This window comes from Sitodiplosis mosellana, unplaced genomic scaffold, assembly GCF_009176505.1.
Source record: "Sitodiplosis mosellana isolate CC-2019 unplaced genomic scaffold, AAFC_SMos_1.0 Smas_scaffold_6191, whole genome shotgun sequence".
Taxonomy (NCBI): Eukaryota; Metazoa; Arthropoda; class Insecta; order Diptera; family Cecidomyiidae; genus Sitodiplosis; species Sitodiplosis mosellana.
Window position 1 is genome coordinate 157,984 of NW_022601432.1, and position 23,125 is coordinate 181,108.

General features: G+C 38.2%; 4 protein-coding genes across 4 annotated transcripts; 1 reads left to right on the top strand and 3 right to left on the bottom strand.

Annotated features, from left to right (window-relative positions):
• Positions 1-1,354: 1,354 nt before the first annotated feature.
• Positions 1,355-15,332, bottom strand: LOC129576489 (uncharacterized). Its single transcript, XM_055461692.1, has 15 exons — positions 14,195-15,332; positions 12,724-13,118; positions 12,540-12,623; positions 11,609-12,235; positions 11,354-11,516; positions 10,642-11,276; positions 8,942-10,572; positions 7,627-8,870; positions 7,307-7,474; positions 6,057-7,224; positions 3,185-5,868; positions 2,675-3,009; positions 2,393-2,541; positions 2,030-2,301; positions 1,355-1,922 (listed from the first exon to the last, which is right to left on the bottom strand). The coding sequence occupies exons 1-15, from the start codon at positions 14,261-14,263 to the stop codon at positions 1,542-1,544; spliced, it is 10,005 nt and encodes a 3,334-aa protein (XP_055317667.1). The 5' UTR covers positions 14,264-15,332; the 3' UTR covers positions 1,355-1,541.
• A 98-nt stretch (positions 15,333-15,430) lies between these two features.
• On the top strand, positions 15,431-19,194 carry LOC129576490 (protein disulfide-isomerase A3). The gene is made up of 5 exons (XM_055461693.1): positions 15,431-16,582; positions 16,862-17,070; positions 17,312-17,948; positions 18,043-18,222; positions 18,332-19,194. The coding sequence occupies exons 1-5, from the start codon at positions 16,443-16,445 to the stop codon at positions 18,621-18,623; spliced, it is 1,458 nt and encodes a 485-aa protein (XP_055317668.1). The 5' UTR covers positions 15,431-16,442; the 3' UTR covers positions 18,624-19,194.
• An 89-nt stretch (positions 19,195-19,283) lies between these two features.
• LOC129576493 (putative gamma-glutamylcyclotransferase CG2811) lies at positions 19,284-20,002 on the bottom strand. The gene is made up of 2 exons (XM_055461698.1): positions 19,561-20,002; positions 19,284-19,482 (listed from the first exon to the last, which is right to left on the bottom strand). Exons 1-2 carry the CDS (start codon positions 19,869-19,871, stop codon positions 19,314-19,316), a joined length of 480 nt encoding a protein of 159 aa, XP_055317673.1. The 5' UTR covers positions 19,872-20,002; the 3' UTR covers positions 19,284-19,313.
• Positions 20,003-20,423: 421 nt separating this feature from the next.
• Positions 20,424-22,221, bottom strand: LOC129576497 (lipase 1-like). The gene is made up of 6 exons (XM_055461700.1): positions 21,953-22,221; positions 21,656-21,848; positions 21,535-21,572; positions 21,119-21,445; positions 20,912-21,046; positions 20,424-20,848 (listed from the first exon to the last, which is right to left on the bottom strand). Exons 1-6 carry the CDS (start codon positions 22,058-22,060, stop codon positions 20,495-20,497), a joined length of 1,155 nt encoding a protein of 384 aa, XP_055317675.1. The 5' UTR covers positions 22,061-22,221; the 3' UTR covers positions 20,424-20,494.
• Positions 22,222-23,125: the final 904 nt, after the last annotated feature.

The following is a 23,125-nucleotide window of genomic DNA, read 5'->3' on the forward strand; positions in this document are numbered from 1 at the left end:
GTCCTCTTCCGTTTGGTTCTCGTTTATTGCACAGATTTTTTGATTACCATCATTGAGATCGTCCAGCATATCGAAATCTCGCAATGAATCACTTGAGCTGCTCCTCTCGCTGTAGCTGTAGCTATCATCCGAATCTGAAAGACTGGAGAAACTGTCGAATTCATCACTCGATTCATCCGTTTCTTGGACAAAAACATTCCAACTTGTTGGCATTGGGCTGGTTTGATTGCCAAAATCTCTGGACTGCACACCGTCTGTGCCAACAGCAATATCACGCATTTGAACTGGTGAATATTGCACGCCAACGGAAACCATTTGTACAGGAGTCGGTTTTTGACTTGGTTCTGTCTCAAATAAATCGCTTGATTGCTTGCAATCTTCTTTGCTGAACAAATCACTGGATTGTTGGCCATTTTCAACGGCATTGCTGGTATTTTTCAACGAATCTGAGTTTGTATTTTGATTGTATTCAAGTCCTAGGTACATTGGCATCAAATCACCAACAAAAACACTCGGCGAAGGTACACGAATGGTCGGTGAAGGTAATCGTTTTGGTGTTTTTTTCTGACTTTTTGCCGGCTCTGTGTTTGTGACATTGGTTGATGCTTTCTTTGTATTGGCCGCTTTCATTCGCTGTGAATTGGTTGTCCTTCTCGGTGGAATCGGCACATTTTTCTGTGATTTACTCCTGGTCGGTGTTTTTGGTTTGCTGTTTACTGTTTTTGCTCGAGTTTTCTGAACCATTTTTGGTGAGCTCACATTTTTTCGACCTCTCGTTCCGCGTGCCATTGCGTCGTTTCTGTCACTGTGTAACACAATGGTGATTGGCATTGGTGCCGTAAAACCCGATAACTCACTGTCTCGCAATAGTGGCAAAGTTCACCGTTAGGCTTTTCATCGGCAACCGTACACTTCAATCACCATTCAACTCGGTGCAGTATCGCATCGACGCCACACTCTTTCACATTACTACTAAACGTTCGCCGATAATACAGAGAGAGAGAGACAGACAGACAGACAAACATTCGAATGAAAATGCTCGATTTGTGTGTTTGAATTTATTTTGTATATTTTGTTTAAAATAAATAAATAGCCTGATTGGACTACGTAATACAATTATGATAGTTATCGTGAAACGTTACACCAATAGTTGTTTGTTTGTTCATTTATAGAATATTACCATTTTCTTTCATTTTCTTTTAACTAAAAACGACTTAATTTTTAAAAATCAATTGAATCATTCGAATTGTTCATATTATTTTGTGTTCATCTCGCCGACAACTCATCTCTTGAATTGTGAATTAATACAATATGCTAAAAATGTGTGTTGTTTTTTTCTTCTTCTTCGTATCAGTTTTGGTTTAAGTTTTGTAGCAATTTTTTTTTCTCTTCTTCATCTTTTTCATCTTCTTCAATCTCTTCCCATTCTTCTTGTTCATGTCTTCAAGCTGTATGCATTGAAGTTGTTCTTCTTTTGTTGGTTGTTTTTTTGTTTGATTCTTTTGTATGCACAAATGTGTGTTTTTGTGTGTAAGTTTGATTTAGGTGAATGCTGCAATCATGTTATAGAGTTGCATGAGCACTTGAATATGAGCTGGTAAGCATGAGATTCGATCATTTGTATTGGGATCGATGGCGAGCCATGATAGGAAATTGTAGCTCTCCAGAATGTATCGCATTGTGTCGGCTGTATAAGGTGAGTCAAGCGGATGAATGCCCGCGTGTGAGAATCGTTGATTGATGTACTCATTCGAATTTTGATGGATCAACGGGCTGTGAATGTGCAGCGAACTCTTCAAAAATACCGGATTTACATTTTCCAATTGCGGGCAATTCACCCAAAACCACGGTGGCATTCGATTAATTGGAGCCGTTGAAACCATAAATCCAATTGCCAACGGTTGTGGCATCATTTGGCCAAACTGAGAAACGAACAAGGAACAATTAGTTTACATTCAATTTAGCATATTGAATACAATGATTGAATCAAAGTCATTCAAAAGCGCTCATTATGACACAGTCTACTTACTTCATCGGATGTATTATGCAATTGCATTTGCATATTGCCAGTATCACAGTCTGATTCGAGTTTAACTTGGTGGCCGAGGCCGCCCATATTCACCGACAGCATTAAATTGGAATTGGGCTTTTGATCATGATCTTGTTTTACTTGGGCCATTTCCACTTTTTGATGCAACAGCTGATGCTCATCGTTTGGATTCACATTTTCCAATTTTACATCAAGTGTTGGATCATCTTGTGGATTGTCCGTTGACAGTTGAATCTCATCGGTGAAATGGTCTAAAAGAGAGAGAGAGAGAGAGAGAGAGGGATGGGGTAATTCATTAGTACACTTGGCTTCTGTAATTTTCAAACATTCGATTCAACTTACTTTCCCAATCGTTGCTCAGAAAATCTTCGATGTTGTTCATATTAACATCATCCATTCCATCCATATTCAAGTCGATGCCTTCGATTCCGTCCATGCTATCGATACCATTCAAATTATCGATTCCGTTCATACTGTCGATTCCATTTAAGCTATAATTTGGAACAAATGGGAGATCATACATTTGATTTATACATTTGAATTTATTCGACAAATCATGGAAAAAAGGAGATTTTTCGTTGAGACAGTCAGTTTTTTCCCTATAAATGTGAAATTTGAACTCACCCGCTCAATCCGTTGATGTTGTTAACACCAGCCAAATTGTTCATGTTATTCATATTGTTCAATACATTCAAAGCATTCATTCCGGCATTGTTCATATTCATATTCATAGCGGTGTTCATGTTCATGCCGTTGATATTGTTCAATCCGCCGATTCCATTGATGTTATTCATGGAATTCATGCCATTCAATGACCCCATATTATTGATCGAAGTCATATTATTTATGCCACCCAATGCATTTATGCTACCCATGCCCTGTGAACTGTTTCCGAAACTAACGAATAGCTCTTCTTCATTGAAATCGGTTATGTGATGCTCTGGATAGGTTTGAACCGCCTGATAAAAATCGAAACAAAGTTGTGTCAATTTTGTTTTCTCAAAAAAAAAAAATGATTGTTTTGAAATTTAAATCACAAACAACCTATTCTATTCAAAAATCCCTATCAATTAGAATCAAAAACTGTTGCTTTTAACAAAATATTGTTAGTTAAAAAACAAAAACCGTCCTCACCTGTGCGGCAGCGTTGATTGGCAGCACCAGAATGTGCGTGCATGATAGATCGCTGGGTGTTGAAAGTGTGGATTGCATAGCAATTTGGCTAAAGCGTTCGTCGGGTGTGATCTGATCGGATAGAATGCGGAAACAGGTGTCTGGTTCAAGTGTAAGCAAGCATGCACTCACGATGCTTGGGCAACTGTGCAAATACATCATCGAACATTGATCGCACACATCTTTCAGTTGTTTGGAAATTTTCACCAGGCTCGATTTGCACAGCAGCCAACTCCATGCTTTCAGTTCGCCATGGCCCATTCGTCCAACGCGACCGATAACAATGCGCCATTGCTGTGATGTTTGCGAAATAATGCCAATGATGAAATCCATGAGTTTTTGCAAACTTTGACGACGAATCGAATCGGCTCGATTGTTTGGATTTTGATCGGAATTCACGACTTCAATGTTGATGGTAATTGTCTCAAGCAATTCACCACGTTCATCGGTTGCAACGGCCAACAACCATTTCTGATCCTCGGACAGACAGTAATTGCAGTACAATACCGATGATGGTGTATCAACGGTGCTCGCACCAAACACTTCGCTGCTTTCAATGGTTTCTTCACGGCCCGACAGAATGTACGGTGGTGCATACAATTTGTACGGTGTACGATTGTTTTGATCCTTATTTTTGATGACCATTTGTAGATTGGCTGCAGTGCCAAAGCCGGTAAGAACTTTGGCAGTTACGTCATGCGTTAAATTACGGCGACACTGCGAGAAAATGCTCATTGCCAAGCAACGCATTTGATCGGCAGCTCGTAGTAAATCACAGTTTTGGCCCATTTCCAAGATGCTTTCCATCGAAAGAATCTGCAGTTTAATGTTGTTACGAATGGAATCGGGAACGGCGTTCAGAATTTTCGAATAGCTTCGCAGGAGTGCAATGCACGAAATGCGTTGCAAATCCTCGGATTCATGACCAAACGACAGTGGATTCAGCACATAAATTATAATGCACGGTGGAATTTCATCGCTGGCATCATTTTGATTTGACAATACGATTGGTTCGCTTGGTGTGGCGGCAGCGGGCTGTGGCGTTTGTGCATTATTGTATGATGCATTTGAATCACATTCATTTTCAAATGATGAATTTTGCTCTTTATTCTCGCCGCCACTGTACGAAAATTCGGGTGTGTCCGGCTGAAACATTGGGCTCGACATCGATTTATCTTTGTAAACGTCTTTGATATTGAAACCTTCGGGTTCGGGATCCAAAATACTCTTGTCCGATGAAATGTTCGTGAGATACGGCACCAGATGCTGTTGACACGTTTGTACATACGATTTGATCATTTCAATCGTTTTATTATCCTCGAACAGTGCATACAAATCTTCGAATTCGTCATTAACGATTTCGGTTTGGCTTTTGCTTGACCGCAGAATGCCATCACAGCCTTTTATTGGACAATGTCTGCCCAATTTACACATTTCATACATGGTGCTTAACTCTTTGAAAAATTGCTTCGCCTCATCGACAATGTAATCATTGTCCGGTGTGACAACAATGTAGGCAATGTCTCGTGTGTATGAGTACGGTTCTAACATCAATTGATCCCAATATTGAATGGCAAACGGTGACACGGATAACCATTCTTTTTCGTGTCCAACGATAATCGATGGGATTGGTTGTGGTTCACATTGGCCGGATTGTGTGGATGCCAAACGATGGAATTGACGCCATGTCAACGGGCCCTGTATAACATACGGAGCTTCACACATTCGTCCCAGATATTTCTTATTGAACGTACCCTGTAGCACTGGCATCAACATTTGCATGAATTTTAGCACATCTTTGTTATTTGTCGGCGCACTTGCTTTGATGTACGGCCACTTGTGCACATTCGTATAGGAGTCATTCGATTTCATGATGACATTATTTTTACGTGATTTCGCTTGACTTTCCAGTTTGCTGTTGTCCAACGCCAATCGGATAATATCCTGTGCATCACAGTATTCAACCACATTTATGAATGCATCTTCGAAACTGTAGTAGCTCGCATTGTTCACAAAACGGATCGATCGTTGCACGGAATTTGTGGAATTTTGTACGCATGTACATTGCTCCTGAATGTAATCCATAATCACCTGTGAGATTGAACCGCAAATTTTCTCCATGCCAAATAGAAAATCATCGCTACTGGCCGCACTTTTCATTAGCAACGTTCGCTTTTCGCGTGCCTTTTGCTCTTGCGGATCTTCGGCAATGCCAGTTATTTCGTTTTCATCATCGAAAAATAGACCCGCCTTATGCGATAGTCTACGATTTACTATTGCACTGTAGCCACATGTACAATGAATTGGATCGGTGTCTAGGTAGCCCATCAGGTGAGCATTTTTAACACGCATATTACGATCATTCTCCGTCTCGAACTGGCCAATCGGATTCAAAGTTAGCGCCATATCTGGCACATATTCGGAATAACTATGACCATTCGATGGCAAATAACGTCCCGAATCCAAACCACGGATATTACCAAACGTTCCATCACCGGCCGTGTGACACACGCACAACGAACAACTATTGAAATTGTGATCGCGGAACACGTTCAACGATGTATCGTACAACAACAAATTCAAAACTAATGCATTCGTCTCGGGCAAACGTTGCACCGGCTGTGCTATATTTTCAAGGTAGCTCTCTGCAAATATTGAAAAATTGATTGTTCGTGTTAGATATGAATGAAAAATAGCAATGATTCAAAATCAAATGTTTTTTTGTTTAAAAGTGTGCTCAGAGGAGTGGAAATTATACACTTAACAAACGGAAACATCCCTGAACAATATTTAGAGGCTTGTGAATCAGTACGAAAAACGAACGTTGCCTTACCATTTTTATTATAATAAGATGACATCGACATGGCTGGACTGGAAGCAGTGCAACCATTTTGTAGGGGTGGTAAAATTGATGCACTGCATGGCCCATTGGCACATTCATCGCACGATGAATTATCTGAATCTTCTAGATCGGAGTCATCGGAATCTGAATCGCTTGAACTGTATGCCATTTGTTGTCCACCTTCGAGCATCGACGTTGCACAGCTATCAAATGGAAATGACTCCGTGGCTGAATCGAATGGAGCCACTTGCAAGCTATTTGTCATCTCAATGTTTCGCTGGTATTTATGGAATTTGCGAATATTCACCTCTTCAATGTACACTTCGCTATCGTAGTCCAAATTGATGTTAACCTTAACAACTTTCGTTGGTTTTTCATTGTCAAATTCCTCTACGCTACTGCTACTCTTATCCAAATTGGTGTTATTCGCTGTTTGACCATTACCATCTTCTCGCTGCATCACATTATCACCACCGACGCCACCGGTCGTTTCCGACTTCACATTATTCTTCTGATACGATTCGGATTTCACCGTATTGAATCGGCCGGAATCATTGCTGTTATCGTCACTATTTCCATTGTTGTCATACAATGAACACTCCTCACCCTGGCCGCTCTTGTCGGATTTTCGTGATTTTTGCCCTTTGTCGCCTTTCTTCGATTTGTCATGTGCTTTTTTGCCCGATTTCTTCTTATCACTATCACTATCAGTGTCACTTTCGCTTTCATTCCGGATTTCGGTGTCACTGATTGGCTCTTCTTTGATATGCATATTCCGAATTTCATATTTGCCCAACGTACCCGGACCACTCTTTGAATCGCCCTCCCTTTTAATCGCATAATCGGGTCCAGTTATCGGTCGCTTTAATTTATTGCCATCGGTTTTGTTCGCCGTTGGCCCCGATGCCGCATTCCGATGTTTACTTTTGCTCTTGCTCTTACTGAAACTCAAGCCACCCTTCCCATTTGAATTGCCACCGCATTTGCTCTTTTTATTGATCGATTTGGAATTGTTTGAATTCTCCCACGATGGCCGATAGATGAAATTGTGTTGTAAATAAGCTTGAGTTGGTGTTATATTCGTTAGCGGTGCATATTTGGACGAAATAAATAGTCGCGACGTTGATGAGGCAGACGATGACAAATTGTATGTCCAATCCTATGAAATCAATTCAGTTTTTTTTTTGGTTTGTAATTGGCAAATGGAAAAGAAAAACGCATAGAATTAGCTATTAACTTACCTGCATCGATCCTTCATTTGAATTGTCCGAACACTCTGGATCGACAGCGCCACCGAGATCCGATAATAGTGACGGATTTCGAGCACCTCCAAAATAAATATCGGAGAAATTTGTTGGACTGCACAAAATATCCGGACTGTTCAAATCGTAGTCAGATAAATTCGAATTCTGTTGATCATAGAAATGAATTGAGGGTTTTTAGCCATTTAATGTTTTAATCGGACAAGTATGTCCACCGTAATTAACCGAGTATGGTCGACTTAATGATATATTGATATAAAAGAACAAATTGACAATAAAAGACGAAATTTTTTACTCACCGATCCACTGTCATTGTAATAATCTTGATCGACATCTTCGTCAGATGTATGAAGACCGTCTGAAACCGATTTACTTTCAACACTGTTTGGTGGATTGTTTTTAAAGTCGGCCAATCGTACATTTTGTTTCGAGTACAATTCTTGTAGTTCCTTGAAAATGGCTCGGGATGTGAACCGTTCGCCTGGCTTAAACCGTTTGACCGGATGGTTCATCCAAGCTTCCCACGTTGAAAAATCGTACAATGATTGTGGCGATTCACCGCATTCGGCGATTATGTCATGGTTGCGAACACTCAAGCTGGGCCGTTTCATCAGCGACGCAAGCGTTTCCAAATTCAGCATTTTTCGTTTAACCAACTGCATGCTGTTGCTGTAAAATGTTCGATGTGGACGTTTCGTTGGTTTCAATATCCGTTTTCGGTTTGAACAATCTCTTGCCTTTTTGCTAGATGAAGATGGATTGGTTGATACACTCGCATTTTCATTATTCTTCATATTGTCCGTATCGTTTGATTTACTTTTATCGGTTTTGCTACTTGATTTGCTGGACTTTTTCGACGATTCAACTTTTGCGTGCTTCGATTTTTTGTTGCTTTTCGACGATCGGCTGCTACTACTGGATGCCGATTTATTTGCACTCGCATCACCACCGTCTGAACTCTTGGATTTCTTTGCGCTGTCACTGCCCGTTTTTGATGTACTGTATTTCTTTTCAACACCCAGTGTGGCCGGTATCACGTCAATGTCATCGTGACCGGAGCTTTGTGTAATCTGTTCCGGCAAGAATTCGGTGGGATTTTCGATTTTGATTTCAATCTCACGCGTCAAGTCAGACGGTCGACTCTTTATCAAATCAATCGTACTCAAACTGTCTTTGAATGCGACGCCAGTATCAATGGATTTGGAATCTTCCAAGCCTAACGAATGCTTTTCACTTGCTGACGCTGTGCTACCGTCAATGCAATGCGCTACACTCAAATGCTCCCTTACCGGACTGATGTATGGTGTACCGGTTTTGTTGAAACGATCATCATTCCGTGTGTTTTCCGTATTCGCACTGCTGGCCGGACTATTGCCACGCTTTAGCTCACTTCCCGACGGACTCGGCGATTTGATTGAATCCATTATTTGCGACAAACTTTCTGAATCCAAATCTATACCAGATATACTGGTCGATGTTGTCGGCAACATCTGACCCAAAACGGTGTCATCTTTACCTTTGGTTGGATCGCTAATTAAAATATCTATAGGGCAAGAGAAAATTTCAATATTGAAAATCAATCCAAGAAAAAGCAAATATGTTCAAGAAATTTACCTAAAATGCCACTTTGATTTGAATCCTGCATGCTGTGATCGTCTAAAAAATTCAGTGAAAATACCATTTCGTCGTCGGTCTTTTGCGCTGTTTCACCCTTTTCCTGGTTGCCACCATTGTTTTTCGTACCATCCGACCCATCACCACCATCATTTTTACTGATTACATTCAAGGAACCAAATTCGATCTTTGTGTTTGCCGATTCGTCGGCGCCAAAGCTATCACTTTTCTTGCCGGCATCAGTGCCACCGCCATCTACATTGCCAGAGCCATCCGATTTGTCTTTGTTGTGGTTATCCGTAGAAAATGGACTTTTGCCTGTTTTGTCACCGATCACCGATTCACAGGTCAAATTCGAATCTTGTGATTCGAGTAGTGTTTTGCCAAGCAATTCACCCGGCTCCATAATATCTTTGTCGGTGATTCGTGAATTGTCCAGTGGTTCGGGTTTGCCAATGCTTGGCGAACTTTCGTTTCGTTTATTGTCAGTGCTGTCGCGATTATCGTTGCTGTTCGTGTCATTGTTGTCGCTCAGATTCGAGTAATCGGCTGAGATGAGTGTGTTTAGGCTAATTGGTGCTGGACTTATGTAATTGGCAATGCTATCAAAGTTTTCATTATTCCGTATTGAAATGTTTTCGGCTTTGCGAGCGGTAATACTATCCGGTTTGATGTCATACTCATCATCGGAAATATTATCCGTGTGCAAATCTGACATTGCATTATCATCTTCAACACTCTTCGAACCGATCGCACTGTCCAGGCTCAGGCCAATGCACGACGAAACACTCTTGAGCTTTGTGTCTGAACCGCTCGGTGACGTTTTCAATTGACCATCGTGGCCATCACGTTGGCCAGCCGCACTTGATCCATCCAAACCCTTTGAACCACCACCACTACCACCACATTCCCCACGCATTAGGCTAAATGTATTTGAACATTTCAAATCTTTTTCACTACTATTCGAATCGCTTGTATCACTAGTGTTTAGATCGTCTAAAAAGTTTGTCATTGAATACGGCAATTGGTCGTTGTTGCTATTTTTCATATCGGATTTGGTGTTGCCATCAATATTGGCCGCATCCGATTTTCTAGGAACATCATTTGATTTATTTGTTAAACGTGCTACAAAATCATGGGAATTACTGCTTTTTGCGCTATCATTCGATGAATCGTCCACGTCATCGGCAAAATCGCCAACATCCGAATCACTAATATTGCTATGGTTGTCATTGGCTAAATCGGAGCCCAACATACTACTATCATTTGGCATATTATCAGTTCGATTGGGGTCGTCAGTGCGTTGCATGCCAAACGATGATCGTCCACCATCGATACCTTCACCGATGCATCCGCCTAATTTATCACTAGTTTTTGGGCTCTGATGTGTACCATCACCGCCTTTCTTATTCTCACCACCTAACTTGGTTGGACCAGTCAGAATCTCTGCATCAGCCGACAGAATCTTTTCCAAATTCGGAACGGTGCATTTTGATCCGTTGCCATTATTATCATCCTCGTTCAAATTCGACTTTTTACTCTTTCCATCGGTATTTTTATTTGGCGAATGCTTCTTTTGCTCAACGTCCGACGCATCATCCTCTTCTTCTTCGTTTTCCGAATTTTCAGTGCTATTCGAAGGCGAAAAAAAAAACAATTATTATTCACATTACTTCATTGCACCACAAATTTCCACTCACCTTTCGTCATCGTCTGAATCATCCGAATCATCGGAATCATCATCGGTGTCATCACTATCACTGTCGCTGCTTTCGTTGAGATTTTTCTCCTCTTTACGATCATGTTCCGATTTTTTATGGTGATCATTCGATTCAAATGACATTTTTGTTTCGTTCTCGTTCAGTTCACTCTCACCTTCACCAAATATATTCTCCAATGCGCTATTCAAAAAATTGCTATCATTCAATGGATTACCCTCCAGCAAATCCATATCGGCCGATAGATGCTCCGTTTTGATGCTAATGTCTAACGCATTTGTGATGTTTGCATTGTCAATTGCCGCTGTATCGGATGTTGGTAAGCCTAAACTTTTGTCGGGATCAGTCTTCATTTGGAGGAGCTTTTCTTTAATTTCATCGTCGCTTATCGATTTACCACTCTCCTTGACACAATCACCCGGTGATATTTGTTCGCCGGGATTTACTTTATCGATTATACTATCGGGCGATGGATTTGGCGTCAATGTGTTATTCTGTGGCTGATCGGTTAACACAAACGGTGAATGTGTATCATCGTAGTCACTGGACGAATTTAAAAAGTTTTGCAGCTCATACTGTGACGACAGTTGATTTGGTGATGGTATCGGAAGTGCTTGCTGCAAATAAAAAGTAAACCGTAAAAATGTGAATTCACGTGGAAATTTAATGCTTGGAAAAACCAAACTCAACTTACCGATTCGTATTCGGGTGGCGAAACCGATGGTGGATACGGAAAATACGGTGATAATTCCGGGCTGGATGGTGTGCCCATGGATGTAATAGCCGATGATATATCGGCCATTAGCTGATTGCTTTGGCTCAGGCCACAATTCGTTGGTTTGTCGGGGTTTTTTCGTCTAGAAAATCAAAAAGGAGTCTCAATAAATGGTATGAATTTCTTGAGAGAAAACTAAATTGAATATCATATCAATATGTCCATTTAACTTACATCGTGCAATTACAAACGGCTTTACTTGTCGGATGTTCAAAGTACGCTTCTTTTTCGTTGGTGGTGTTATCCGTGCTATTTTCACTTTCCTGCTGATGTGTTGTTAGAATTTGTGAACTAATTACGCATTCCTGCCAAACGCGTTCACCGATTATGTTCTCAACACCGAATGGCGTTTGAATTTGACTCTCATTTTCGATTTCGTTCATGTCATCCTGTTGGCACATTTTCGGTATCGAACTATGCGAAAAGTCTTCATCGTCGATGTCCGTCACCAGCACATATTTGGCTGGATAACACATTTTAACACCGCCGGCGATTACTTCAACTACGGGTGGATAATGGTATTCAGTCTTGCGGAGCAATGGATAAAAAATTGACCATTCTTTTAAGGTTTTCTTTGTAATTGGATCCGATGGTTTGTAGTATTTGCCGGTGAGTGTGCCGGCCAAACCGTATGGCGCCAATATCACCGGATGCTGATTGAAATCACTATTCAATGCCGCCTCTTTGACATGGTCCAATGTCAGACGCCGAACATTCGGATGATTACGTAAATCAATCGATGTACAAACCGTACTCTCGCCATGCACAAAGAATCCAAACGAAAATGACATATGATGATAGCTGAAAATACGATCGCAAAGAAATCGCCCGATTAGTTTCACAAACATGAATTCACGCACAATAATCGATTAATGCGATCTATAGTAGGGGATTGTTCAAAAAAGAACGAAGACCATCACGTGCTCTTGGCGCAATGATCCCTGAGAAATTTTCGAGATTTTTTTTTCTCTAGGAATTCGCGTTCACTCAAAGCAACATCAATCTGCCGAATGTGCTTTTAAACAAGATCGAATTCCGTACACCAAGAATAAATAGAAGTCGATCGACTTTTCATTGAAAGAAGAAAAAAAAACTGCATATTTACCCATTTTCGATGGAACAATTTTGCCTCGTGCATGGCTGCACAAACCATTTGCCTAAACGCATCACACCCCTCGACAACAGACATCTGAAATGTGAAGAACAGAGAGAAACAGAGAAAAACATCAATCAATCAGCATTGCAAATGAGTTTATTGACCATTTCAGAAGCCAGACAGTGCTACATACCGTTCGATTAAATTGTGTAGCGCTTTGAATAATAGAGATCGAGTCTCGTAACTAATTCCACTTTCATAGGAGCCTTCGGCTATCTCAACAGTTGGTTTCATTAGCTCAGGTACAAGCAATTCATTGAGGTCGGGCTCCTCCTTGTACCAAAATATCCACAGCTCTTTGGATGTTTTCAGTGACAACGGTGGAAATGTCACGGAATTTTGTGCGCGTGCATCATATAAATTATTTGGATTGAATGTGTCGACTTTTTTGGATGAGATGCGTCGCCAAACGCATAAAATATCTTCGCGTAAGCATCGTGCATACGAACGCAGAATGGGATCTTTGAGCGGTTCATTTATGGGGTCGACGAACACAAATTTCCGCCACCGAATGCCGCATAAGTCAGTCTATACAATAGAGAGAAGGAGAGAGAAAGAAAAAAACGAGCAAGAGCATGAACAAGCGAATAAAACACATTAACAATGGTGAAATCACATTAGTTTTTCTTTTTTTCCTTCGAAAGATACAATGAGAAAAATCTGATGATAAAAAAAACGAGCCAGCGATGCAAACAATCGAAATGAACGTGTTTGTACATGTATGTACGACGAAGTGTGTAGAAAAACGCTTCGATGTGCTACGGTGAATTTAAATTAAATAGAAGAAGAAGAGGAGGCATACTAAAAAAAAAGAGCCAAAAACAAACAAACAAACAACAAAACGAACAAATTAAATGAAGAGAGGCGCTTTGGCAGAAAATTTACAAAAAAAAATGTTGTTGTGTGTTTGTGTCTGATCTGTTTACGATGCGGCGGCAATGGTATTTGTAATTCGTATAGAAGAGCATATGTTGCTTGACACACATTCACATTCATATTTTTCTCTCTTGCACTTAATGAATGGGACACGGATGGCACCAATACACTAAGCCATATTACACACTCTCTTTCTGTCGCGCCTCTCACAGAACAAAAAAACGCACAACCAACACACACAGAATAACAAAATTAAGAGCAGCAACGGAGAGTACAGCAAAAACATGTTTGATTCGGATATGTATGTAAAATAATATCTACATAACTACGCGTATCACGAAAATAGCCGTCCATTTTTCTTTTCTCTTTTTTTTTCTTCTAAAGAGTATGTTCTTTCTTTTTTTTTCACGAATTGAGAGAGGTAAACGACTTTCAAATGCAATAAGCACAAACAAATCAATAACAACAACAGCCAAATGAATGAATGAATCGTATCGAATCGATCACTAGCTCTTTCTCTCGTCAAGAATTTTTGTCACACGATTTGTTCACACGGCCGTATACATTGCGCTTTTAATACACACCAAACACACGAAAAAAAAAACACAGAACAAAACAACAACAAATGCACAAAACTGATCCACAATCGTTTGAAGCGAGCCAGTGAAAGAATTTGGACGAAGAAAAAAAACTGAAATGAATCGAGAAATAATCATCAAATGTTTTACCAATGCAAAGAAGTTCGTATGACAATCTTCCAAGCTGCCACTGTTTGATATCACTGGAGGATTATTCATCTTCGATCGGATGTTAAAATTGGAAAAATCCTGTTTAATTCCGATGAATTGATGTCAATTCCCACAGTTTGCACGCTGTGTGTTTTCTTTTTCCTCGGTTGTTTGGCTCTCTCATTCACTTTGTATATGCACATATATGGAGAGAGAGACACCGTGTATATATGTCAAGTATTTTTCCCTTGATTTTTTTTTATTTGTGTCGCTCGAAATTATTGTACACTAGCAGGACTGGAATTATTTATAATGATACATAATTGTGGGGGGATATTATCTCCTTTTTTTGTCGTTTTATTTTTATTTTTATTTTATATTTTTTTTATTTTTATTTTTGTTTTGTTTGGTGAGCTGAAATGAAATTGGCTGTGCTCCTTTTTTTTGTTGGCTTAAATAATTTTCTACACGTATTCACTCATTTTGGCAACCGTAACCAATGTGTTGTGCCAATTGAACGATGATTTTTTTTTTCTTCTTTCATTTGTGTTACAAAAAAAAAATTATCTAAAACAAACACACTAAACACCTTTAATGGCGATTCTACAAATGGCGGCCATTGAATTTTAAGCTGTACAAATCATTTCAATGATTTGTATTGCATTGTTAAAAGGCAGTACACAATACGTATGAACACAGCAGCAGCAGCAGCAGCAGCAGCAGTAGCAGCAGTGTGTGTGCATATACCGTATACATATACGAAAATACAGACGAAATGTCATGCGTGTGTAGACAAAACGGTTTGACGTTTACAATTGAAGTCGTTCCGTCCAATCACACACATACACTCACACACACACACATCAAATCACTGAGTCGTTTACCAAAATATCGCATACAATCACAGTTAAACACCAAACGATGCCATCAAATTTTGAAAACAAAATTATCCTTTTTTTAAATTAATTCACTAAGAAAAAACTGCGTAATTCACTTCGATGAGGCATCGATAAAGAAAATATCCGTTCGGTCCACTATTAATTAATCAATGCAACATTGTTGACTGAAGTTGGCCAATCTGTCAGTACAACGTACAGAATTCATTCATACGCAGTTCAATGTTCTCAAGTACTTGGTATGTTCAGCCAGCGAGGGTTTGGAGAATTCGGAGACTTTTTCCGATTGTCGCGACAATGAATCACTTACAGGTGCTTATTTTGCTTAGATTTTCAAGCAACAGACTAGTCTTCTTACTTCATACGGCAATCCGTCTTACTCCCTTTCTTTCGAAATGTCACTCTTTTGAATCCCGATTCCACTCACAGATTCCATGTAAACATATAATTTTCATGCCATTTGTTTTCACCTCTTTTTAATTCAATCAATGTGAATTCGCTGTTTTCCTCACATGAATTTCATTCAACCTTTATTTATCATCTCAATAATGAATGTCGAACAATTAATTTCATTGAAAAATCCAATCATTCATACAGAATTTGTTGTAATTTTTTTTTATATTTCGAAATGAAAGTCTAAATTAAAATTGCATGCATATTTTAATGCTGATATATGGTCCAGTATGTTCTGATTACATCAACATTTCGAACAATAATCGAAAAAAATGTTCCGTTTTTCGATAAAAATGAAGCGAAAATAACGTGGAATGTAATTTATACCCTGTGCTTACTTACTTATTTTTATCAATCCGATTGTTTATGTCACAAAAATATAAACATTCTTCAACGGAATTCCGCATTCATCCGAATAATTTGAATCAACCGCTTCGGTCGTCAAATTTCGAAAATACTGTATTGCGTCAAATTCGAATACAAGTTGTTCGAAAAACCGTCGTCCACCAATCAGAAGCGTAAACGAAACGAATTTCGAAATGATAACCAATCCAAGACAGCCAACACCAATAAGTCTAATTTTTCTCTGCTTTGTATTTGATTTGATGCATACAGAAGTCTCGATATTGTGTGTGCCGGCATTAACTCTTCATTCTCATTTCACAATACGAACTACGAGCAGCATTCAACAGAAGCGAGAAAAAAAACCTTTTATTCCAGAGCCACGTCTCAAGTGAATAAGTTTGAATCATTCGCTGAATTCGTTTTGGTGGAAAAAATAGAACGAATTTCATTAGTTTTAGTTTGATTTGTTTTTTTTTTTATGTAGAAAATTTGTTATAAACGATCGTTAATAGAAAAGGAAAATTGTGTAAATCAAAAGAAACAAAAGAAAAAAAATGTTATTTAAATCGGCATTTGTGTTTGTGACGCTTTTTGCGTTCTCATTAGCCAGCGACGTTTTAGATCTCAGCGATGATGATTTCAACACAAGAGTTGCTGAAACTGAAACAACATTAGTTATGTTCTATGCACCATGGTAAGTATATTTGATTTCGATTCAGGTGATGATGACGAAAAACAAATGAATCATTTTATTTTTTCTGAAAATTGGTTTGTTTTTTTTTTGTTCGTAGCCATTTTTTTTTCTTGATGCGGAAATTTCCGCTTTGACACTCTATTTCGTTCACATGATTGTTCATATAGTTTAAATAGTACCGTAATTGGATTAAATAAATGCGTTATGTGTTTGAGGGGGGCTATACTAATGGAAAACATTTTTGTGACTTGTCATTGTTTCTATCGAAAAAAAAAACAGGTGCGGTCATTGTAAACGTTTGAAACCCGAATATGCTCATGCCTCCGAATTGTTACGTGGCTCCGATCCACCAATCGCATTGGCACAAATCGATTGTACTGAAGCTGGCAAGGAAACGTGTAACAAATTCTCAGTCAGTGGTTATCCAACATTGAAAATCTTCAAGAACGGAGAATTCTCGACCGAATACAACGGACCGAGAGAAGCAGGTATGTGTCAGTTAAAAGAATTGCATACGCGTCATTTGCATACGACAGCATAAACAATTGCCGAGACAGAGAGAGAGAGAGAGAAAGAGACGGAGAAAGTGAATCATGAAATCGAATTATTGTGTCGGAGACATTTCTCTAACTCTATTTCGAATGGTTGGCAAAAATTCCTGAAGAATTTTTCGTTTGTTTATTTTTTTCAATTCGATTTACCAACGGTGAATTTTTCAATTGTATTTAGCCGGTATTGTTAAGTACATGCGCGCACAAACTGGTCCAGCCTCAAAAGAATTGAACTCCCTGGAAGAATTGGAGAAATACTTACAAGCCCAAGAATCCACACTCATTGGATTCTTCGAAGGCGACAGCTCATTGAAATCAACATTCCAGAAATATGCCGACAAATATCGTGAGAAACAACGTTTCGGTCACACATCAGCCGCCGATGCATTGAAGAAATACGGTGTTACCGATGGCATCATTTTGTTCCGTGCTCCACAATACGCCAATAAATTCGAAGAGAACCAAGTCAAATTTGAGGGTTCAGGCATCGAAGAATTGACCACATTCGTTAAGGGCAACTTCCATGGTTTGGTTGGACATCGTACACGTGACAATGCCGCCGAATTCAAACCACCATTTGTCATTGCTTACTATGCCGTTGACTACGCTAAGAATCCAAAGGGAACCAACTACTGGCGCAATCGTATCTTGAAGGTTGTCAAACCATACAAAGGTCAATACTCGTTCGCCATCAGCAGCAAAGATGAATTCCAACACGAACTCAACGAATACGGTTACGATTATACCGGTGACAAGCCAGTCGTTTTGGCACGCGACGAACGCAACCAGAAATTCATTATGAAAGACGAATTCTCGTAAGTTTAACCAAAATATACCGCCTACACGGAATTCAATGTTTGGTTTTGGCTAATGTTTTTTTTTCTCTTTGTTCTATATCTTCTCTGATAGAATTGAAAACTTGCAAGCATTCTTGGATGATTTGGAAGGTGGCAAACTTGAACCATACCTTAAATCAGAACCAGTCCCAGAGGACAACAATGGACCAGTTAAGATTGCTGTTGCCAAGAACTTTGAAGATCTCATCACCAACAACGGCAAAGACACACTCATCGAATTCTATGCTCCATGGTATGTATGCCTGATTCGGAATGAATTTTTGAGATTTTCGGTTGTTCGATTTTTGTTTGATTAAATTCCATCCATCTAATTCACTATAATTTTTTTTTGCCTAATACAGGTGCGGACACTGCAAGAAATTGGTTCCAGTGTACGATGAGCTCGGTGAAAAGTTGGCCGATGAAGATGTTGTTATCGCTAAATTTGATGCCACCGCCAATGATGTGCCACCAGAGTTCGAGGTTCGCGGTTTCCCAACTCTCTTCTGGTTGCCAAAAGACTCGAAATCAAAACCAGTGAAATATGAAGGTGGCCGTGAAGTGGACGACTTCCTTAACTACATTGCCAAGCATGCCACCGAAGAATTGAAGGGCTTCAACCGTGCCGGTAAACCCAAGAAACAAGAATTGTAAATTTAGTTATAAAAAAAATAAAACTCAACAAATAAAATGAAAATGATAAAGAAATGAAATTTAAAAAAAAAACACACACACACACATACCGTGAAGAACAAGAAGAATGAGCTAAGAAAAAGAAAAAAAAAAGTTTAAAATACACTTAACTTAATTATCAATTTGTTTTGTAAGGAAATCTTTTTTTTTAAAGCATTTTAAAATGGAAATGAGAAGAAGCAAACTGACACATAGTGGATAATAATGTTGTAATTATTCCAGAAATAAGTTGATAATAAATAAAAGAGAGTCGCTACAATACAAATACATTCGAAAACAAAAACGAAACGAAACGCAGCAGATTCATTTTGAAGTAAAGAAGAACGAAAAGAGGACAGATAAAAAAGCCACCATATCGATCGTTCATATTGAATATGGAAACACAAAATTTTTCATTGGCCACCAACGCACAACGAAATAAAATTTTCAATTTACGCCTTGATACTTGCACTTGATTTAGATGTTTTTGTCCAAGGCACCTAAATGTCATTTCTTTTTAAATAAAAAGGAGTATGTTGTGCTGTGATTTGAACATGTTTCGTGTTTCTTTTATTATATTTGTGTTTTTTTTTTCATTCAAATCTATGTCTGATGTCATCGTTATCGCTTAGACAACTAATAAAGTTTGAGTGATAATGAAACAATTTGTCGTCACGGGCGATAATCGAGATCGTCTATGGGTTTTGGTGAGCTCGGCCGATCCGATGGTTTAACATAAGAGGCTTCCGGTAAATCTTTGTAGTTACTGATCAATTGACGATCTTTCAGAAAATCTTTGGGAAATTTCTTCAAAAAGTATGTCCAGCACACATAATCGTTCCTATATCAAAGGTGGGACAAATTGAAGTACAATATGAATAACGAATTTGCACGAAACAAAAAAAAATCAATTGTTTACCCATCATTGCCGTCAATGGTGATTTGTTGCCGTAAATAATAGTTCGGATGACCTTCGAGTTCGTCCAATTTACCGAGCATTTTTTCATCTACCTCGTAAATTTCTCCATTGATAAAATTCCCAATTGTCGTTTGATTCACTAGAAATGGAATGTTGTATCGAGTGGCGATTACCATGGGATATTTCTCGCTTGTGTTTCCATTTGCAATCAAACGGGATGCTCCATTGGCATGATCGTTGAGCCAGTAGTGATTTGGCTGATTGATCTTCAATGTCCCATAAACAAAAACCAGGTATAATTCAACAGGCATGATTCAAACAAAGAAATAGTGAGTATTTTTATGACGTTTATGTTTGCGTGTGTAATTGTATGGTTTTTACTTCTGTTTGACGTTTCAATGCAATTTCTTAACACGTTCTCCTAATCACTTTGAAAAAGTAGACAGAAAGATGGGATTATATAGCACTTATTTTATGATAGATTAATTGATAAATATATACTTTTAATCGCTATTATCATGCGAAAAGGTGATAAAGCAAGAATTGCGGCTCATGTACGAATACATACAGAAAACAAGTGAAAATTAATCAAGGAATTGGAAAAATAGAAATAAAATAGTTTTATTGCTCGCATGCATTTATATTGATTGCTTATTGGGTTGTGTGCCCATAAAAAACGGCAACTTTTTAGCACTACATTAAATGTGGAGCTATCTATCTGGGTTTTTTTTATAGCTTTGTTATTTTGCGTGCGGCTTGCTTTTTCTGAACTGTTACGGCGAAGCATGCCGGGAGTACAAGATAAATATTTTTATATATATTCATTGGTTTCATGAAATCATTTCTATGAAATAGGCCTTCTTTTGTCTCCATAAGCCTGAATCCTGAACGAGAGATGCAGTTTATTTTACAAGTTTCATGAAGATGTGTGACTTTATTGAAATTTTTCGAAAATCTTCAGAATTTTTGAATAAACCAGAGATTTGGCATGTATTCCCCAAAGATAGTCTATGTGATTAAACGCTGATTCATTTATGACTTGAACATCGACAACATTTTGAAATTTCGATGCCATGCCAGTTGTATACTCCACATTGATAAGGCTATCGGAAGTCGTTAAATGAAACGATATTGGTGCAGTAATGCGAGAAATAGGAAATTCTGGTGGTACATTTGATCCATGTTTATATTTCCCAAAGTATTCATATAAAATGGTTTGTGTAAAATGTAGATGCTGATTTGCCGAGATGCCACTTGGGAAATGGCACACATGAACGGGTAACATTGTCTGAAATCATGAAATCAATTAGCTTAAATGCGGGATGTATTTCAATTATCTACGTATACTTACATCATTTCTTTGGTTTTCACTTGGTCCCATTATAAAGTCGACCAGTACATTGCATGCGTATGGCACTTTGGTGCAGATTTTACTGATAATTTTATTCATTCGGCTACGTGGAAAAGCTTCCGAATTTTCAAAAAACTGCAATTTTTCGAAAACATTCAGTTAATCGACTATCGATCATTTTCATGATTTTCACTATGGAAAAGTCACCTGTAGTATTTTCCCAACGATAAGAAAAGCCTCTGTGAAATAACCAACACGTCTTAATCCAAATGCTGGTGCCAATAAGCTTGCAACATGAATTTTTTCGTTGTATTCAGGTCTCTCAGTTAAAAGAATAGCCAAACTCGCTCCGCCTTGAGAATGGCCTATGAAATAGGCCTTTGATCGGTTTGTCAACTTCAGTACGTAATCAATCAGTGCTGGATGATCGTATTTTCCTATTTCATACCAAGAAAATTTCCAAAAACCACTAGATGGATCGTCGGCATTTTTGGTAGTGTGATTTCGTGAATATGCATTTCCTCGTGCATTAGCCTTTTTTCACCATTTTAATTATGTGGAGAACAATTTAAATTTAAAATGAACAATTTACTATTGTATGAGTGTAAATATAATAAACTTACCAAAAATACATCATAACCGGCATCAGCAAAGACATACGCTACAGTGGAGAAACGAGTGACCAATGAACGTATTGAATAATTGATCAAATCAAAAATGAAAAAGTGTGCTGTTAAACTATACCCAACGCTTGACCGGGCATATTTGTAGCAAAATCGTCGGATGATAACAGTAATCCATGTTGCACTATTAACGGTTTCCTTGTTTTTGTCGACGATTTTTTGGAATTGCAACGAAAAACGGTTAATATGTAACCGTCGTCAGTAGTTATCTTATGCTCTTCTGCTTCATAGCCATAATATGTTATGAACTCGTCCTGAATGTTCAAAATTCAATTTATTTTTTTCAATTTATTCAAATATTTGTGCCAAATTAATTGCACTTTGATCGTTTAATTTCAGTGGAAAATGTGTCACATACCGTTTTAAAATTACACAAATCGTTACACACTACATTTTCGGATTTATTCAGAACGAATGCTATCACCAGACACACTAGTACGATTGAAAATGATCTTACAGAGAGCATTGTCAATTGAAAAATGCGAATCGACTTAAAATGCACTCGATTTTACACATATATAGTAGTTAGCGTTGCAATGACCAGCTCAAAAACTGGCTTCCATTGAACCTGACCTTCCATATCAATACTTAGCTTTTTAGGTTGATTGTATGTAAATTTTATTTTTTATCTTTTTTCGATTTAGCGATAGAGAAAGAGAGAAAGAGAGAAAGAGTGACAGAGAGAACAAATTAGTTGTGTCTATAATTGATGAATGTGCAATTTATTTACAAAGTTTTACATGCTATTAGAATAAAATTTCAATTATGTTGAGTGTTTTACATGCCTAGATAATTTAAAGATTCGTATCCAATCGCTTTGAATGACGACATGAAGAATATTTTGTGCAAGCATAGTGTATTTTTCTGCCAAAACTATTTTTCATTCAACATTCTTGATTTTGAATGAATTTTTCTTTCATAGAAATTGAAATTATAAAATTTATTCCTATCTTTATTGTTCTCTTGTTCTCTCTTTCGTCTTGTAAAAACATGCATATTGGATGAAAAAATGCTTTTATTTTATTTATAAAAAAATTTCCAAATTTTTATTCGAATTTCTGATCATTTTAGCTTTTATCAAAAAAAAATTTGTTCACCATTGTGATATGGGATAGTTGGCTACGCATTTGAACCAATTAGATAACATTAAGTTCGTGTTTGTCTGCTTATAATAATAGGGGGTTTACGTAATAAGTTTCATTGCTATTGTACGACGAAATACGAGCAAATTTATGTTTTTCATTTGCGCTCTTCTGTTTGTTGATCGATGTCGCCGATCACATTACGCTATGTTATATGAGTGAGCTATTTTACCCTTATTTTATTTCCAAGTTTATTTGTTTGCCAAAAAAATGTATCAATATATACAATCCGATTGGATTGATATTATTTGAAGGTGCAAAAAGAGCGTCTATAGTCAAAAATTCACGTTAGTAAATTTAATTAAAATTATTCAACAATCATCGAATGTCTTTAGCGTTCACAACTCTTTGTTATTCATTCCAAACGCGACATGAGTCAATTTAGAGAC

Coding starts and splice junctions, on each gene's coding strand:
- LOC129576489 (XM_055461692.1), bottom strand. CDS start 14,263: ATGAATAATCCTCCAGTGATATCAAACAGTGGCAGCTTGGAAGATTGT. Junction 12,236..12,539: donor AATTGTTCCATCGAAAATGG/GTAAATATGCAG, acceptor TCGTATTTTCAG/CTATCATCATATGTCATTTT. Junction 11,277..11,353: donor CGCCACCCGAATACGAATCG/GTAAGTTGAGTT, acceptor TTTTATTTGCAG/CAAGCACTTCCGATACCATC.
- LOC129576490 (XM_055461693.1), top strand. CDS start 16,443: ATGTTATTTAAATCGGCATTTGTGTTTGTGACGCTTTTTGCGTTCTCA. Junction 17,071..17,311: donor CAACGGACCGAGAGAAGCAG/GTATGTGTCAGT, acceptor AATTGTATTTAG/CCGGTATTGTTAAGTACATG. Junction 18,223..18,331: donor ATCGAATTCTATGCTCCATG/GTATGTATGCCT, acceptor TGCCTAATACAG/GTGCGGACACTGCAAGAAAT.
- LOC129576493 (XM_055461698.1), bottom strand. CDS start 19,871: ATGCCTGTTGAATTATACCTGGTTTTTGTTTATGGGACATTGAAGATC. Junction 19,483..19,560: donor ACCATTGACGGCAATGATGG/GTAAACAATTGA, acceptor CCTTTGATATAG/GAACGATTATGTGTGCTGGA.
- LOC129576497 (XM_055461700.1), bottom strand. CDS start 22,060: ATGCTCTCTGTAAGATCATTTTCAATCGTACTAGTGTGTCTGGTGATA. Junction 21,849..21,952: donor ATTTGTGTAATTTTAAAACG/GTATGTGACACA, acceptor TTGAACATTCAG/GACGAGTTCATAACATATTA. Junction 21,573..21,655: donor TATGCCCGGTCAAGCGTTGG/GTATAGTTTAAC, acceptor TCTCCACTGTAG/CGTATGTCTTTGCTGATGCC.